General features: G+C 35.6%; 1 protein-coding gene across 2 annotated transcripts in view; it reads left to right on the top strand.

The window, feature by feature from the left end:
- Positions 1–17,132, top strand: part of OLFM3 (olfactomedin 3) — a 170,844-nt gene that overhangs the window by 136,764 nt on the left and 16,948 nt on the right. For both annotated transcript variants that reach the window (XM_036879055.2, XM_036879054.2), the window contains exons 2-4: positions 2,302–2,448; positions 8,251–8,406; positions 13,194–13,413. In XM_036879055.2, coding sequence (XP_036734950.1) covers positions 2,302–2,448; positions 8,251–8,406; positions 13,194–13,413 — 523 coding nt within the window. The remainder of the gene's footprint in view (positions 1–2,301; positions 2,449–8,250; positions 8,407–13,193; positions 13,414–17,132) is intronic.

Below are 17,132 nucleotides of genomic sequence, written 5' to 3'. Positions count from 1 at the left end.
TATGGCAGATCTGTGGTGAAGGAAGTGAGCTGGCTTAGTTCTTTTAATAATTTGCTTCCGACCAGGCAAAGCACTCCAGCCACTAGTCAAATAGAGCAGCACGGTAACACAGGACATTTTGCAAAATAATTTTCTGCTAATGTCCATTCACCTCCCAGTTCCCAGCTCCATCTCAGCTTCCAACCCTCAGCCCTTCTCTCTCCCTTCCTCAGGCTAGCCCCTCTAGCCTGATTCACTAAACATCTTGTTTTCTGGATAAATTCATCTCCCTCTTCTCCTGATCACACAAGAAATACCTCTATTTTCTGGATTCCTGGAAACAATAGAAGGAATTAAGGAAGGCAGAATTGCAGATCCTGGCTGTAGAAGGAGGCTAGAGCTTAGCTAGAAGGAGGCCCAGTGATTTATCTGATATCTCCACAAGAAAAACAAATTCACATGTAAATTGGATGATTTGTCTATGTAACATTTGTCAGGTGTTTTTTCCATATGACTGACCTTTAAAAACAGAATGTTTGGAATCATTGATATGGACATAGCCTTGGAATTAAAAGCAGGACTCTGATGCTGCACTGTCCAATAAGGAGGCCACATGTGGCTCCTAAGCACTTAGAGGTGGCTGGTCCCAGCTGAGGTGTGCCATAAGTATAAAATGCACACTCAATTTCAAAGATGGTACAAAAAAAAAGGAGAAAAAAACAGACTGTAAAGTTTCATGAATAATTTTTATATTATGTGTTGAAATGGTGATATTTTGGGTACACTGAGTTAAATTAAACATATTAAAATTAGTTTTACATGTTTCCTTTTACTTTTTTAAATCTGGAAGAAAATTTAAAATTACACATGCATCTTTCATTATGTTTCTATTGCACAATACTGCTGTAGAGCCTGCTGCTGAACTTCATACGTGGCTCTAGTACATACAAGCTGTGATTTTCAGGCAGGCTGACTAATTTTCTCTTCTGTGAAATGGGAACAATAATTCCTGCTTCCTAAGGTGCTTCTTTGTATCCCTGCATCAGCAAGTCAATGAACACAAGCTGTCCCTTGGAATAGGGCGTGGCCTTGAGCAGGCAGCATTCTTCAGCCCAGCAATCCCCAAAGAGATGCACCACTGACAGCCAAGCTGCCACTGCTTTCAGGAGCTGCAGGAATAAACGAGTGTCTCTCTGGACAGTGTGTGATGGCACCGATGGCCCACTGTCTGCACAATGGGCAGTGCATGTTTAAAACACAATTCTTCCTGAAAAATAACTAGACAAAAAAGATGAGGATACTTATCTTTGTATTTGATATGGCAGATAGGAAACACTGAATGTATCTAGTAGCTGGATATAAACTAATCGAAATAAGACATATGAAAGACAAATGACAATAGTAGACAACACACATTAAACACCTAATGAACGACATGGGCAATCCTTCAGAAAAGGTAGAACCATGAGGATTGAATAAATTGAAGGCTTATAAAGGAGGGATTCCAAGCAGAGAAGCAAAACACATAATATAAAAAGACGTGAATCAAGGTGGCATGCTTTCAGGGCACACATAGACCAGTTTGGCTGGAGAGAAGTTTCCTATAGCAAGATAAAGGAGATAAAACTAAATGCATAAATAGGAAGCAGAAGGCAGGAGAGGGAATACTACTTTAACTTACGGTTCTAGGGAGGTAGGGTGATAACTGCACAAAGCTAATTTGGGAAGATCAGTTTGGCAGACTATACCCAACACTCTCTGACTCCTCTGGGACTCTGCATCCTTTGCAAAACAATGCTTTTCTAATTATTTTTACCCTATACATATGATACCTTTCCAGTTTTATCAATAATTGGCCCTTCAATTATCCCAAGAAGGGATATCCCCTCTTTGGGAAAGGGCTTTGCTTCAGACTATCACATATGAATAATTATCAGAAACACTACTAATCACCATTTACTGTTGAGAAAGACAAGCTAACAGATCTCATGTGGAAAGACTGGTAATATGTGACAAAATGGTTATCAGATGTTTTTAAAGTTGCATTAAAATGTCCTGGTATGACAAAAGCATAAGGAAGTCATGCAGGGTTGATAAATTGTAATATGGAACCTAAGAATCTCTCTTCCTGGGCACTGAAAAGAAAGATATAAATGAATAAAGGTTCACTTCTTATGTAAGTTGTTCAATCTCTAACTTTAAAGAACAAAAACAAACTTTAATTAGCAAAAAAGATGCTTTGCTTAAAATGCTACAAGTCCATAATCTCTTTATCCTATAATGGGGGTCTGTGTTTTGTGTGTTTGCTATTGGTTTCCTCAGACTCAGATTAGTCCCAAAGAAGGGTGGCAAGTGTACAGCTCAGCACAGGATCCTGATGGACGATGCATATGCACAGTGGTTGCTCCAGAACAAAACCTGTGTTCCCGGGATGCCAAAAGCAGGCAACTTCGCCAACTGCTGGAAAAGGTAGGTGTCTTGTGTGCCCTGTGCATATTGTATTGAAATTTACCATTCTTTGAAAAGGAAATATAGAAAAACAGGAAATGGAGAGGAGGGGCCTTCCCATTTTTGTCCCCCTTCTCAAGCAAACTTTCCCCCCTTCCTTGGAAGGAGTACCTGAAGCTTTCTGCTGTGTTGTTTCTATTTACATAACTTTTTTAGTTTTCTCAGCCTTGCCTTCAAGACTGGCTCTCTACCGTGTATCTTCACAAAAAGTGAATCCCTCCTTAAGAAAAAAAAAGCACAAAGTCTTATTCCAAGACAGAAATCTAGCCACAACTCTTAGGATCACACTAGGCTCTTTGAGCTCATACTTTTGGATCCCATTAAAAACCTTGCAAGGAAGTTAAAATAAAGACAGGCAATATGCAAGCTATCTAGACAGATAATGAGTAATTTCAAGTATTTATCATCATTCTCTAAGTCATTCCTTTGAACAGTAAACTCTTCAACTTCATACAATAGCATTCTCTCTGTATAATTTACTTGAGTTGGATCCATAACAATCAAATGCAGAATGCCCTTGATTTGTTCTCTTTTACAAAGAAAAGTCAGCTCATGAAAGGTTATTTATGTTTAGTTTGTGGAGAAAAAAAAAAGAAAACAATAAATGGTTCTTTCAATTATTCTCATTCAGACTTTCACTGTGTTGGGCTCTGAATATAGTGGGACAGCTGGGGTGGCCAGAGTGAAGGAAAGAAGACAAAATGTTTGGATTTTTAAAAACTCCAGGAATAATAAGATAAATTAGGTACTATGTATTTTTAGAGGACATAACGCTCAACAATTCACTCTGTGCAATATCATTTCCATGATCATCCACGCAATTATGGCACTGAATAGGATTTTTTTACAGAAAATTTGAGAGAAACTAGAAAAATGAAAGCACTGAATTTGTTAATACAGATACTCCTAGTTTATGCCATGTTAAGCCTAACCACAGTAACGTTCTTCAGTGCCATATAATGAAAATAAGTTTCCTCTGTGTACATTATCTGGAAGCCTACTGATGCTCTAAGATATTAAGATGACTTCTTTCATGTTTTTATACAAACATTAGTCTGTTTTTCCTTCCCCTCTCCTCTGAGCTATGGTATTTGTTGGCTCTCGTCTTGAGTCTCTTTATATAATAAGATCCCATTTTCCCTGCTTTGTCTATATCTGCCCCCCAGACAAAAGCAAATGTCATTTTCATTCAAGTGAATGACTCTAGCTTATGTGCCTCTCAACTATTAGAAGTCATGACTTATGGACTATGTTTATTCTTGGGCATTTTTTTCTAATGTTGATTTTATTTCTGTGAAAAAAATTCAAATACATAGTGTAATATTGTTTGGTTACTAGGGAAATTAATTTTATTGGTAAAAAGAGTTAAGTTTTCAAATTCCAATTTTGCTTTTCTATTAAATTATATTTCCTCTCAGATTACTGACTTTCTGCTCCAAACTTATATTCTATGCAAAAATATGTATTTTCTATATCAACTATGGTGAGAAACATTTTTTTAGACACCATACCTGATTTTGTTACTATTTTTCAGTATAGCAATGCATACACACACATACACTCAGACATTTCTTCAAAAATCAGTTGAAAAAAGTTCAAATAAAATATGAACGTTAGGAAGTGGATAATAACTTACATGGTATAGATCCAAAGTAAATGTAACACAGCACTATGTTAAAATCAGAAATAAGTGAAGGATGACTACGGAAAAAAAAATAACATATAACCAAGAAGTTGACTGAAAGCATTGTTGAAATTGATATGGCCAGTTTATCCAATATACAAGTTGTTTAATGTTTTTAAAAATTTCTAGAAAATCACACCTTTAAAAATTCACCAGTATCTAAATGACTAAGAATAAATAAAATATATTAACAAAATCAAGGTCACCACAAGTTAGACTTGTCAAATTTAGCATTTGGTAGTGTTCTGCCAACAGAGGATAGTAAATTATGTGCAATGTAGGGAGTAACACTGGTTTGCTGTAATTACCCAGAGAAAAGGTATCTGAAACAAGTGCTCCTTATTCAGACTGAGTCAGTCCCTTGCTGCCTTCTCTGTTGTTTCATGTATATCAAGGTACCAAAAGGCAAACAGAGCATGACCTCTAAGCAGCCCATTTAACCATTAACCAAAGGATCAATTTAGTCATATAACTAGGGAATGTAAAGAAGGGTAATATCAATAACAATAATTCCCATGTATTATATTTTTTCTCATTCCATTAAATCAGCAGAGGTAGTTATCCTAAGTTTGCATAAAAGGAAACTATGCTTTCTGAAATTAAAAACCCTACCAATGTCACTTAGCCAGTAGACTGTGAAGCTGTACCAGATCAGTTTTGCATTTTCTCAACACCATGCCAGTGTCATCCAGAATACCACTGGGGGTACCTATGCATATTTAAGTGATACTCTATCAAACAGTTTTAACAAGTATTTATATTACTGAATATTAGAAAAATAACAATTGGTTTAACAGTATTTCACATCTTAGAATGCCCAAACTAAAATTGTCCACTTAAAAAGATATTTTATATGCAGCTTTTTTGAACAGGTGAAGATGCGCTGCACTGTGTAGATCAATATTCCCTGAAGTGTGGTTTTTGAAACAGGATATTGGTGACATCTCCCTGAAAAATAATTATAATAAACATTGTACATAATAACCTACTCTTGATTTCCATCACACAGTTTACTATTATAGGTTCTGTGTAGACAAGCAAAGAAATCTCTATTTTTGCTATCCCCAGGTCATCCTGACATATTAAACCATAGGACTCTTTTTTTTTTTTCAAGTAGCCTCCACACAAATTATGAATGAGCATGAAGACCTAAATTATTTGTGTTTAAGTTCAGAATGGCCTCAGATATTTTTATTTATAAAGAAAACCAGGATAAATAATGAATTCAAAGAACTATTGAAAGGGTCAATGAGCTCACCAAATTACGTAGAGAGAGTCTAAACACAGGGACATGTCTGGAAAGCTGAATTTCAGAATATCAGTGACAAGCAGACTAAAACAGGAACCAGACCGGATGGCTCCTTTTCCCAGGAGTGTAATCATGGGGATCCAGTCTCAGAATCATCAGAAAACTGAAGCTCAGTAGATCTCCAAACCAGTGGGAAACTAAACAACCCTTGATACAGCCAGCCAGAAAAGCAAAAGGCAATCTAGAACCCAATCTTTTCCAATTAGCTCCATTTCTAGCCATTACCCCAAATGTCTCTCTCAGAATTATGTATGAGGCTACAACACAGACAGTCACAAGTCTCAGCAAAAATTCTCTCAGTGCATTTTCCCACAACACAAATAAAAAGTTGAAAATTAACATGATAAGGTAGGTCAGATGCAAAATAAAAGAGAGACTGTTCTAACTTCATCCAGAATATCTCATTTGCTTATCATTCTCTATTTGTATGGATTCTGCCTATGAACACAGAATTTCTAGAAGATTGGCCATCCAGTGATGGGTGTCTTTAGAGACAAATGCCATATTCAAAGTTGTAGATAGCTTATTTAACACAAATAGTTTCTCTTTATTCATGCTTAATCATAATGGAATTGAAAATTATTCTGAAAGCATTGTATTTATCCAAGATATAGCTACCATGCTTTCAATGCTGTCTCAGTAATTTTGTCCTGCACTAAAGATATTTTTTCTTTTAATGAAGCTTTCTGAATGTAGGACTGATAGTGAATTAAGAAATATTTGGGAGTCATGAAATGTTATAGCTTAGCCTACAGTGATAGGAGGAGGAAATTTTCCTCAACATAATTAAAATATTAATTACCTATTACTACTATTGGAGGCCTAACATAATTTTACCCAACAGATATTTACTGAGCAATTATTCTGTGCCTGGTTCTGTGTAAGGCCTTGGAAATACATGATGTGAGTAAGACACAGCTCTAACCAAATGGAGCTCAGAGATGGTCGGTCACTTCTCTGCTTCCATCCAATATACACATTACACAATTAATTTTAATACAAGCCAGGCTGTACTATGTCCTGAAAAAAACAGATTCATAAAGGGCAGGACAAAAGAAAAAGAGATAGGAAAATATGACCTTCTCGGACAAAAAGAAGAGGAATTGAGGCAAGCCAAGGCAGAATTCACAGCCTTTTCTGAATGTGCCAGTTCTGGGTGACATACCAAAATGTTTTTTGGCTCTTTATAGCTGTTTATAGCTGCTAAAATTTGTGATTTTACCTGATGATAAAAATTTGTCTTTGAACAAATCATCCCTTTCTTATTTTTAACGCACAATTTTTGCAATTAAAATAGTTTTTTTTATTACATAAACATGTTTATTTAAAAGTAAATGGGATAAAATTATATGAAACAAAACTCACCTCTAATTTCACCACCATTGTTTTGGTGTCCAAGCATTCATGTATTCATTTATGCAAATAAAACATATAAATTCTATGCAGATGGATTTATGTATCATCTAATTATGAAGGATCCCTTTCTACAATGTTTATTTTCTTAGTTCTCTTATCACCCACATCTCACCCCTATAGGAAAACTGTTAACAACCTTATTATGTGTTCTTCTGATTTTCCATAACTTTCTCCACAATTTTTTGCTTATATATTCCATTGTCTTTTATATGTATGTGACTGAGTGACATAAGGAGAGAAAGAATGAGAGAAGGAAAAAGAGTGAGATAACATTTGATTTTGAATAAAAGAATGAAATCATATAAAGATCTTTTACATTTGCTTTTCTCATAGAAATTCCTCCATGTTGAACAGTGTTTCTCAAGATTGAATAAACATAGGAATCTTTGGAGAAACCTTAACAAAATGCACTCTCAGTAGTTCTGGGGAGGGTGCTAAGATGCTGCATTTCTGACAAGCTCCTAGGTGATGTCAAATTTGTTGCTCTGCAGACAATATTTTGAGTGCCAAAGGTATAGGAGATCTACCTTATTCTTTAAAAGAGTGTATTCATCTTCCATTCCTCAATTCATTTAAAAACTCTCCTACTATTAGAGGCTTTCACTTTGTTTCCAGGTATTTGCTGCCACAAAAATTAAAGTAGCCTTTCTTTCCTCATTTCTACAGGTTTTACAGGTCACCTATTGCCTACATCTAAATAGCCTGGGGCTCAATAAACTTGGGATGACACCATCAGCTTAACAAGTATTTATTGCCTATTTAACAAACACTTGATACAGTTGCCATTTTCCAGGTCTCTTAAACAGTGTGCTGAGTTAGGATGCGTCCCAGCACTACCACCACTCCTCTTAGCCAATTCGATCTCACCCCTGGGAGTTCTTAAGACGCAGCTTTAAGTAACTACACTGTAATGCATGCATTCTAGGTCTGTGTGACAACACCTCACCACCATCCACAATTGCTAAGCATCTTGAGGAAATTAGATTTAGTATTTATAGAAACAACTTATTTTATCATTTAACAGATTGGGGCATTTATAAGTTTATAAAGTCCTGAAATGAAAATCCTATTTAAAAAATTCATTTTTCTGACATACTAAATTCTTATTTACATCTATTCATCTCTAATGCTAGAATGTCCATTTTATTATTTCCTGCCTAGGTTTAATTTTCCTTTGCTGAATTTTTTGAATACGTATCATGAAGAATTGTCCTTCTGAAATTGTCATGTGTTAATGCAATTATGGATTTGGCACTTCCAGTTCTTTACATTAATGTTATTTTTGCTACTTCAGTAGTGACTGCATATACCTGTAAACAGATAATAACGTATGGCCAATGTTCTTCTTTAACAGGTTCAGAACATGTCCCAGTCTATTGAAGTCTTAAACTTGAGAACTCAGAGAGATTTTCAATATGTTCTAAAAATGGAAACCCAAATGAAAGGGCTGAAAACCAAGTTTCGGCAGATTGAAGATGATCGGAAAACACTCATGACCAAGCATTTTCAAGTAGGTTCGACTTCTGCAGTCTTATCAACCCAAATGAGACACTGAGGGCAAGAAATAACTGTGCATTGGCCCATGCATCCAAGGTTAAAGACTCACTGGGGGCATCACTCACCTCTCCACCATTAACTGATAGGAATGCATAGAAGGCTTGCTATAAAAAGAGCCTCATCCTCCTAGAGCTTGGAGATTCTGGACAGATTTACAGCACTTCCATATCTATGACAAGGGGAAATCTCAAAGAAAATTAATAGTTAAATTTATCAAAATTTTTCTAATGATTTTATGTCCTGCTAATATTGGGAGAAATATACAGAATATAACTTATTAAAAGAGGTGGTTATACCATTTTAATAGCATATTAAAAATGGTTATTTCATAATTTGATATAAAGTCTTTAGACTTTAAGTTGTTTTTTGGCAATTATCTAGAAACTTAAAATAGAGAAATAATGCTTTTAAGCATGGCTTTGTGGACTTTTATTAACTATGTATGACAGTGCCATAGATGAAAAATACAAATATGACCACAATAATACCATTTCAGCCTCTACTGAAAAGAAATATTCTTACAATGGCATAGCACATAATTTATATAACACACTGTGGTTTTATAAGCAGAGGTTTTAATAGCCTCTGCTTTCCCTGCCAATTAGTAAGTGAGATTCACTGTGATGGTAAGGGACTGAAACCAAATTCAAGCTCTGGAGCAAGCATCAGAAGTGCTCTTTACACATAATGGTGACGGACAGGGAGCTAGTCAGGGACATGCAACAGGATCTCTGCATAGCACATTTTAATGTGGCAGAAATTTCCATGATTTTCTAATTTTCTTCAGTGATGCTCCAAATCCTTAGTAGAAAGACACAGAAAACAGTACTGCACTGAACCAGTTTTAAAGTTTTACCAGGAAGGCACACAATAGTAACAGAGGGTAATTAAGTTGGGGTTATTCAAAAGAGAGGAGGCTGAAGTGATGAATCATGAAGTTTAATTTGAAGGGAGAAATAAGCAAAACCAAAGAGGTTAAGAAATTAGAGCAAATTAGAGTAAGGCCTAAAAGATGTAATAAATTTAAGTATCACTGGACATAAGAGAATGAGCGTACTGGACAAATAGATAATTTATGTGGAAATGGTAAAGAGAAGAATATAAAGTGGAGGAGCAAGTGAATGAATTTCAATCAGTGTTTATTGAGCATGTCCTGCATGTAAGGCAGTGTTGGACCCTCTGCTGAATACGTAATGCATCATATCTCTTCTATGAAAGACAACTAACAAACAGGCAGGCAAAACTGATGGTAAGTAGAGGAATAAACATCATTCAACAAAACAAAAGGCTGATTAATTTTGTTTAATATTGTTTAGAGAAGATCAGGGGAAGAATCAAAAGATTTGGCAATATTCAAAAAAGCCATCTTGGACTAGTCCCCAAATACTAAATCACAGAGGAGATCAAGAAAACCAAATGGTTTTCAATGTCGGTTTTCAATGTTCAGGGTTAGAGTATAAACTGTGCGTGTGGAGCAGTACTGTGAGCCTAAGGCTGAGGCCAACATAGTAGGAAATGGTGAACTGACACTTACGGCACAGGGTAGCATCCCCAGAAAGAAAGGTGGACAGGAGAGAAGCTCAGGCTGTCTGGCTCAAAGTGAAAACTACTCAAGCTCAGATGGACAGTGCAGAACTCGGTGACACCAAGCAACAGCCTGAGAGTGCCAAGGCTGGGGACACACGATGAAGCACCTGCATCTCCAGGAACTTCTGGGAGAAGGCAGCAAAAAGATACAAAGCAGAAAGAAACACAAGACATAGTCTGTCTATTCTATAAATTTGCCTAGCAGCAACCAGGCCACCAATAAGAAAGCTTAATTTTCAGGCAGTAGCATATAACATAATGGTTTTGATTTTTTTCGTTCATGTAATCCATGTAGATCAAGTTTTATGCCAAAATCTAAACAGCAATGATAAGATTATTTTTCTGAGAAATTACCCATATTCAACACATAGTTCCAAGCACCTTAAATATATTATATATTAACTAATTTAATCCTCACAGCAATCGTAGGCACTACTTTTATCCCCATAATTCAGAAGAGACTGATATAATCAGTCTATAGTCAAACATCTAACATGTATCAGAACCACCAAGTCCAGCTTCAGAGTTAAGCCTAAGACCAAAGCCACACTGATTCTCCAAGTAGACTATGTATAGCTCTGATTTAAATTTAAGAATAATTAGATGCTCAGTATGTTTTTTGAATTTCTTCATTCATTCCTACCATGAGTCACATTTTGCTTGAGGTACTGTATTTTGAAAAAAAGAAATGGAACATTCCAGAAATAAGTTTAACATACAAGAATACTTTTTTAAGTGTTTTTTTATTGAGGTATAGTTGATATACAGTATTACATTGGTTTCAAGTATACAACACAGTGGTTCAACAGTTACATTAATAAACCCTCACCCCAACTAATGCAGTTACTGTCAACACAAAAATATTACAGAACCACTGACTATGTTCTCTATGCTGCACTTCCATCCCCGTAACCAACTTATATTATGACTGAAATTTTTATACTTCTTTATCACCCTCATCCACCCCAGCCACCCACCCCAACTCCTCTCCCACGTTGACCACCGGTCACTTCTCAGTGTCTATGAGTCTATGGCTGTTGTGTTCATTTTAATTTAAACTGGAAGAAATCTTCTAATACACCATTTTCAACTTATCAAAAAATACTGAGGAGGTTTTGTCTTCTACACTCTTCAAGATGAAAAGCTTGCTCTAGTTATCATATTTGCATCTCTCATTTTTCTGTGAAGAAATCATGACTGGGCAAGATAGTCAGCTACAACCATTGCTATAAGAGCAACATAGTAGAAAGTGAAATTCTAAAAGGGATTAGTAAGCAGAGATCTCAGCTACTCTACTTTAACCTTTTAAGTATTTGATTGTATATTGGTTGGACTTCCCACTGCTCTCTGACAAGTATTCAGTCTCAAAACTGACTGCCAATAATCAAATTAGGAATTTTATGAAAATATCCAAAACCATAAATACTTTTTTTTTTCAGTTCAGGGGAAAAACCACCACCAGAATTGTGACACTGAATTACTCTTTTCAATATTCCCACAGTAGAATGTAAAGCTCCTCACTGAAACTGTTGCTATAAAATGCAGCAAATGGTGTCAACAGAAGTCTTATAAAATTTCTAATGATGGGACTGTGTCTTCTTTTAGGGATGCCACAAGTTGCTCAAACTACCAAGTTTATTTCAAAATGAGCCACTAAAATTAACAAAGCAAGGCAATTCTTTTGACTGTGATACTTATGAATCTTTCTCATTATTAGGACTCTCTTTCCCCTCCCACTCAACATGGACATATAAACAAATTCAAAGAATTCCAACCTTATCCAGCAAGTGGAGATTTCCCCACAAAAAACATAAGCCCGTAAGTCAGGGCAGCAACGGGAGCTCCTGATATTTTAATACATTTATAGGAATAACATCTTCTAAATTTAATTTCTAAATGCAATTTTCAGCTCCTTAAATTAGTGTACAACATGGTTTCTGATAGCACCTATGGATTATTCTTAAATGATCAGAACAGTGGCAGCTATTTCACAAATGAGATCATCTGCAATAAACTCACAACTGAATCAAACTCATGAAATATTTTCAATGACCATCACCACCAAAATAAAGGAAAAGAAGAAAAGGTAACATGTCTAGAAACTTAAAGCACTACTATGGGTGTGGCTTGGTTCCATGATGCTAGGAGAGAGGGACACGGTGTTGGCCACATATGCTTCTTGTTCACAAGATAAAAAACAGTGTTTCAGTTTCAAACAACTCTGTGCAACTAGCTCTCTTATTGTATAAACTATGAGCTCCTTGGTCGCTGAAAAAGTTAATTTACTTCATGGGTATATAATTCTGCCTTACGCAAAGAGTTGTAAATTAACTATGCTAAGGCAAATGGAGTCAGTATGGTAATAATTCAAAAATGGCAAACATCAACATTTATTTCTTTAAGAAGCTTTGCATGATTTATTATGCTTGCTGAACTTACCTTCCTAATTATGCTGTGCTAAGATGGATATTAAAGAGCGTAAGGAATACCTGAGCACAATGGAAGGACAGAGTGCTAGAAGGCCATAGCTGGAAAAATTCTAAGTGTTAAGGAAGAGCTGTTCCAGGATCCAAAATTCCCTGTACGTACCCCTATAACATAAATAATCAGTGCGTAGATAATTAGACTTTACTAAACAGGAATAGAATATTTGGCCTAATTCTAATAATTCATAGTTAAAAGATGAACCCTACTTATATTTCCTAAATAAGTAATGCATTGTTTTTAAGTGCTACCAGAAAGTGAAATAATGCATAAACTCATAACTATTACCACAGGAAGTTTGTAATTTTGATAAGGATCAATTTGCTTTATAGAAAAGTATGTAACCATGTAAAGAGACATTCTTGTATTGAAAAAACTGAGAAAAGTGGATTAACTACTGATGATCACTTGGCCACTTACATTCTCACAAAATACCTAATTTCAACCAGAAATCAGTAAGGAATATTTATATGAAAGTATCAAATCATTATATTGTATGCTTGAAATTAATGTTACATGCCAATTATACCTCAACAGAAAAAATTTTAATTTAAAAAAAAAGGAAACGTTGAGTTTGTTTAAATAATCTCCTTTAAATAACTATTTTTAAAAATGTAGCTGCTTGGTCTGTTTAAATGACTCTCAGGAACAAGTGGCTGCTTTTCACAGGAGCTGAAAGAGAAAATGGATGAGCTCCTGCCCTTGATCCCTGTGCTGGAGCAGTACAAAACAGATGCCAAGTTAATCACCCAGTTCAAGGAAGAAATCCGGAACCTGTCTGCCGTCCTCACTGGGATTCAAGAAGAAATCGGTGCCTATGACTACGAGGAACTACATCAAAGGGTGCTTAGCTTGGAAACCAGACTTCGTGACTGCATGAAAAAGCTGAGTGAGTAGAAAATTTCATTTATCTAACTTGGTTTGTAAATGGTTTCTATTAAAACTGCATCCTTACATTTTGCAAATAGTCCTAAGTACCTAATTTTAGAAAAAGCAGTGCCTGCTTTCTAAGTATAAAGTAAGTATCCCTTAGTGACTTAGCATACCTGGGTACTCAGTGTTATTTGATTAATAGTTGCTTAATTTTCTAAGCAACCTTTTACCATTTGGTGACTTGAAATAATACAGGCAATTCTATTGGCTACACTACTGGAAATAAGTTTTATTGCAGAGAGATAATATGTGATGGTAAATCATAGCTGGGCTAGGGGAGAGGAGATGTCATTTTGTTAATGGAGAAAGTTAGAGGCTGGGGAGCAGAAAGTTACCCTGGGACCAAATGTTAAACAGTTATGATTAAGTCAAACCAAAACAATGCAGAGCAGCTCCAACCCACTCAAAAAATAAAAAGGAGGCATGTACTCAAATAGATACTCACTACTAGATATAGTAGATATTGAAGGGGCCAAGCATATGACATGGGTTATGGACTCAAGTCCAAAATGGACTCAAGTCTTGACTCCAAATACGTGTGGCTGAACCGAGTCTGAGTTTACAAACTCTTCCATTGCGATCATGAGATAATTATTCAATTGAAGTCATCACAGGACTAGTCTGTAATTATGCAAGGTAAGTAAGTGGTCGCAAATTGAATTGAATAAGGAGGAGTTTCAAGTCCACTAAGGAACAGTGGACTTGTTGACATGATGTGACATGACAGGGAAGGCAACTCAACAGGCATAAAAAGTGTTCTCTCAAGGTAAAGAAATACTTTTCTGGAATAGGAAATAAACTGGAAAGAGGAGTAAAACTTGAAATATCCTATTCCTGTTTAGTAAAGTCTAATTGAAAAACTCAATTTCTAGTAAGGAAAAATTCAGAGAATAAATGTAAACATTTAAAATACAAGTTGAGTGGCTTGCAAGAATATTTTAAAGACTACTTATTTTACAAATGCAATTCAAATGAAAAAGAGATAAAATAACAAAAAGTTGCATCCGGCAATCACAGCCTCAAAGCAGTTTAGGGAATCACCACATCAGAGGCCCCACTATAGTCATCCCAGGATTTCCAAAAGAATACAACAAAATTAATCAGAAGGCAATAAACTGAAAGCTAAGGCTAAATGCATTCACAGGAATCCTCAGCTCCTTATTCCTCATCAGGCAAGATCCACACTTCTTCATTTATAACTGGTCTCCCAACAATCATGACTCCAGTAGATGCTATGACTCCCATTCTTGCTTCTCCCCACCCATTGTCTGAAATATTGCAAATGGGATTTTTTTAAGTATAAATCTGAAATTATTTTGCTCTGCTCAAAATCTCCTGTGAATCCCTTATATCCTAGGATACAATCCATGGCTTATGAAGCCCTTCATGTGTGGCTCTCCCTACTTCTCCTGTGTGAGGTCCTGTCACTTCTCCCCTCACATATCATGTCCCAGTCATGTGTGTGCTACACTCTCTTATCACAGGGCTACATTGAGGCACTGTCTGTTCCTTCTCCTGAAACACCCTTTCCCTTTTGTCCTTTCTCTATCAACACACGTTCACCTGTCCCATGGCACAAACCCCTATTCATTCTTCACATCTCAGTTTAAATGTCATGCCTTGCCAGAATCTTTCATTTCCCTCCCTATGTTTCCCCATATCCCTACGTGTCCCTGGTAGGTGCTCCCAAACTGTGATATTTCACCAGTGATTGGACTTTCATGCTTATCTCTGTGGATGTAATTGGATGTCTCTCTTCCTAGATTTTTGTGCCATGAGAAAAAAGACAATGTCTATGATGTTCACTCTAAATCTTTTATCTCCCAATTTCTAGAAAACTGCCTGACAAAGAAGTTATACAATGAATATTTGCTAAATAAATTAATTCTTTAAGGAGCATAGTAACAATTTCTAAACCCTCAACAGAGTAAATATTAGCTATTTCAAGTGGCAATATTCAAGCTATTTCAAGGGAACAATCTTTGATTTCTTAAGAAAAATGCTTAAATATTTCAAGTAAATATTTCAAGCTATTTCAAGGGAACAATCTTTGATTTCTTAAGAAAAATGCTCTTTTAGCCACGTATTTGAGTCAGGATGGCATAGGATCAATTAAGACTAAGAAAAGGAAAAGTTATTTGATACAGCACTTAAATAACGCCTTATATGTTTTTCTTTTATAATTAAAGTTGTGGAGTTTGTTGCTAATATACAATAGGCAAATATTACCAATTAAATAACTTCTGCTGTTATATATTTTTTATCAATAAGTACCTTTACAATTTAATACATAATTGAATAAACGATGTTTCCACCAAGCAAGAAGAAAATCTCAAACCAAGAATTGTCTGAGTGCCCTCAATATCTAAGTTACTTTGGGGGTTAGAAAGAAATGTCTAGGTGAATATTTTATTAGCTCATAAAATACCTAATTAAAGATTTTCTGTAAATGACAGTATATAAGATTGGTCTGTGTAAGCTTTGACTTGCTTTGAAAATGTCTTTTTGTTACAGATGAACCATTCCAGACCCTGAGAATCAATTCACTCTATCATTAACGTCTCACAATAAATCCAAGCCACAGGCTTTGTATACTGAGAACAGGTATCTGCTAAGTACAGATAGACTCTACTAAAGCAAGGATGGCCAATAGAATGATTCTAGCTAATGAACACCTTGAACCTTGAAGTATGTCAATTATACTTCGAAGGGATAAACATGGAAAACTCCATTGGCTCAATTTTAGAAATGAAGTTCAGGTTAACATATATTCTGAGTTGACTTAGCTGGAAATAATATCTCCTGTAGTCAGGTAATTCTACATGCCTGCCAGCTCTTTCAAAATACCCCATTTTTTTTTTAATCCACATATAATTCCCCCCACACACACTTCTTCGATATTGAAAATGATGTTTGGGACAAAAGGGGTTAAACTAAGTAGACACAAGTTGTTCTATTCCTTCTAACTGAAATAATGGATAATGTTTCTATGGTATCTTTAAGCCTTAGTACTATGCTCTGTAACATATATATTTTTTAACATCAAAGGCTCTGTTTCCTGCTATGGACCACAAAGTTTGAAAGAATGTAACTGTCAAACTACATTAATGAGTTAATATTTACTTTATTTAAACTAATCAAAAACATAAAATCTAGCAACCAATACAAATATCAAACAGCAATAAAACCAGTATTCAACTTTCTCATTTAATGAGATGGCTGCTATTTAAGTTAATTAATATGCCCTTAAAAAAGACTGGAAATAGTTCTCACAGGTCATAAACTCTTTCCTTGATTATTAGCAGCCTTTAAATCCCTATTCACTTAATAGAAAGACTAGTGCCACAAGCAAGGACTCTAACTCATACATGTTCTTTGTCTCAAGAACTGGGTACTCTTCTCCATCACACCATGTTATGTCAATCAACCAAAACCATTTACTTAGCCAAAAGAATATATATCAAGTGGACCACAACTGTTACTTACAATGTAAAAACCATGTCCTGGTAGGGACATAGAGCCCTTATACCATGAAGTATAAAGCTACATGGTCCCTGAAAAAAAATTAATGAATCTTCATATTTGCCATTAAAAAATACTTCAAATTGAAAGGAGGTATCTAATGACACACACACACACACACACACACACACACACACAGAAGAATGCACATAC

This window comes from Manis pentadactyla, chromosome 4, assembly GCF_030020395.1.
Source record: "Manis pentadactyla isolate mManPen7 chromosome 4, mManPen7.hap1, whole genome shotgun sequence".
Classification (NCBI taxonomy): domain Eukaryota; kingdom Metazoa; phylum Chordata; class Mammalia; order Pholidota; family Manidae; genus Manis; species Manis pentadactyla.
This window is presented reverse-complemented; position numbering and strand designations above follow the sequence as displayed.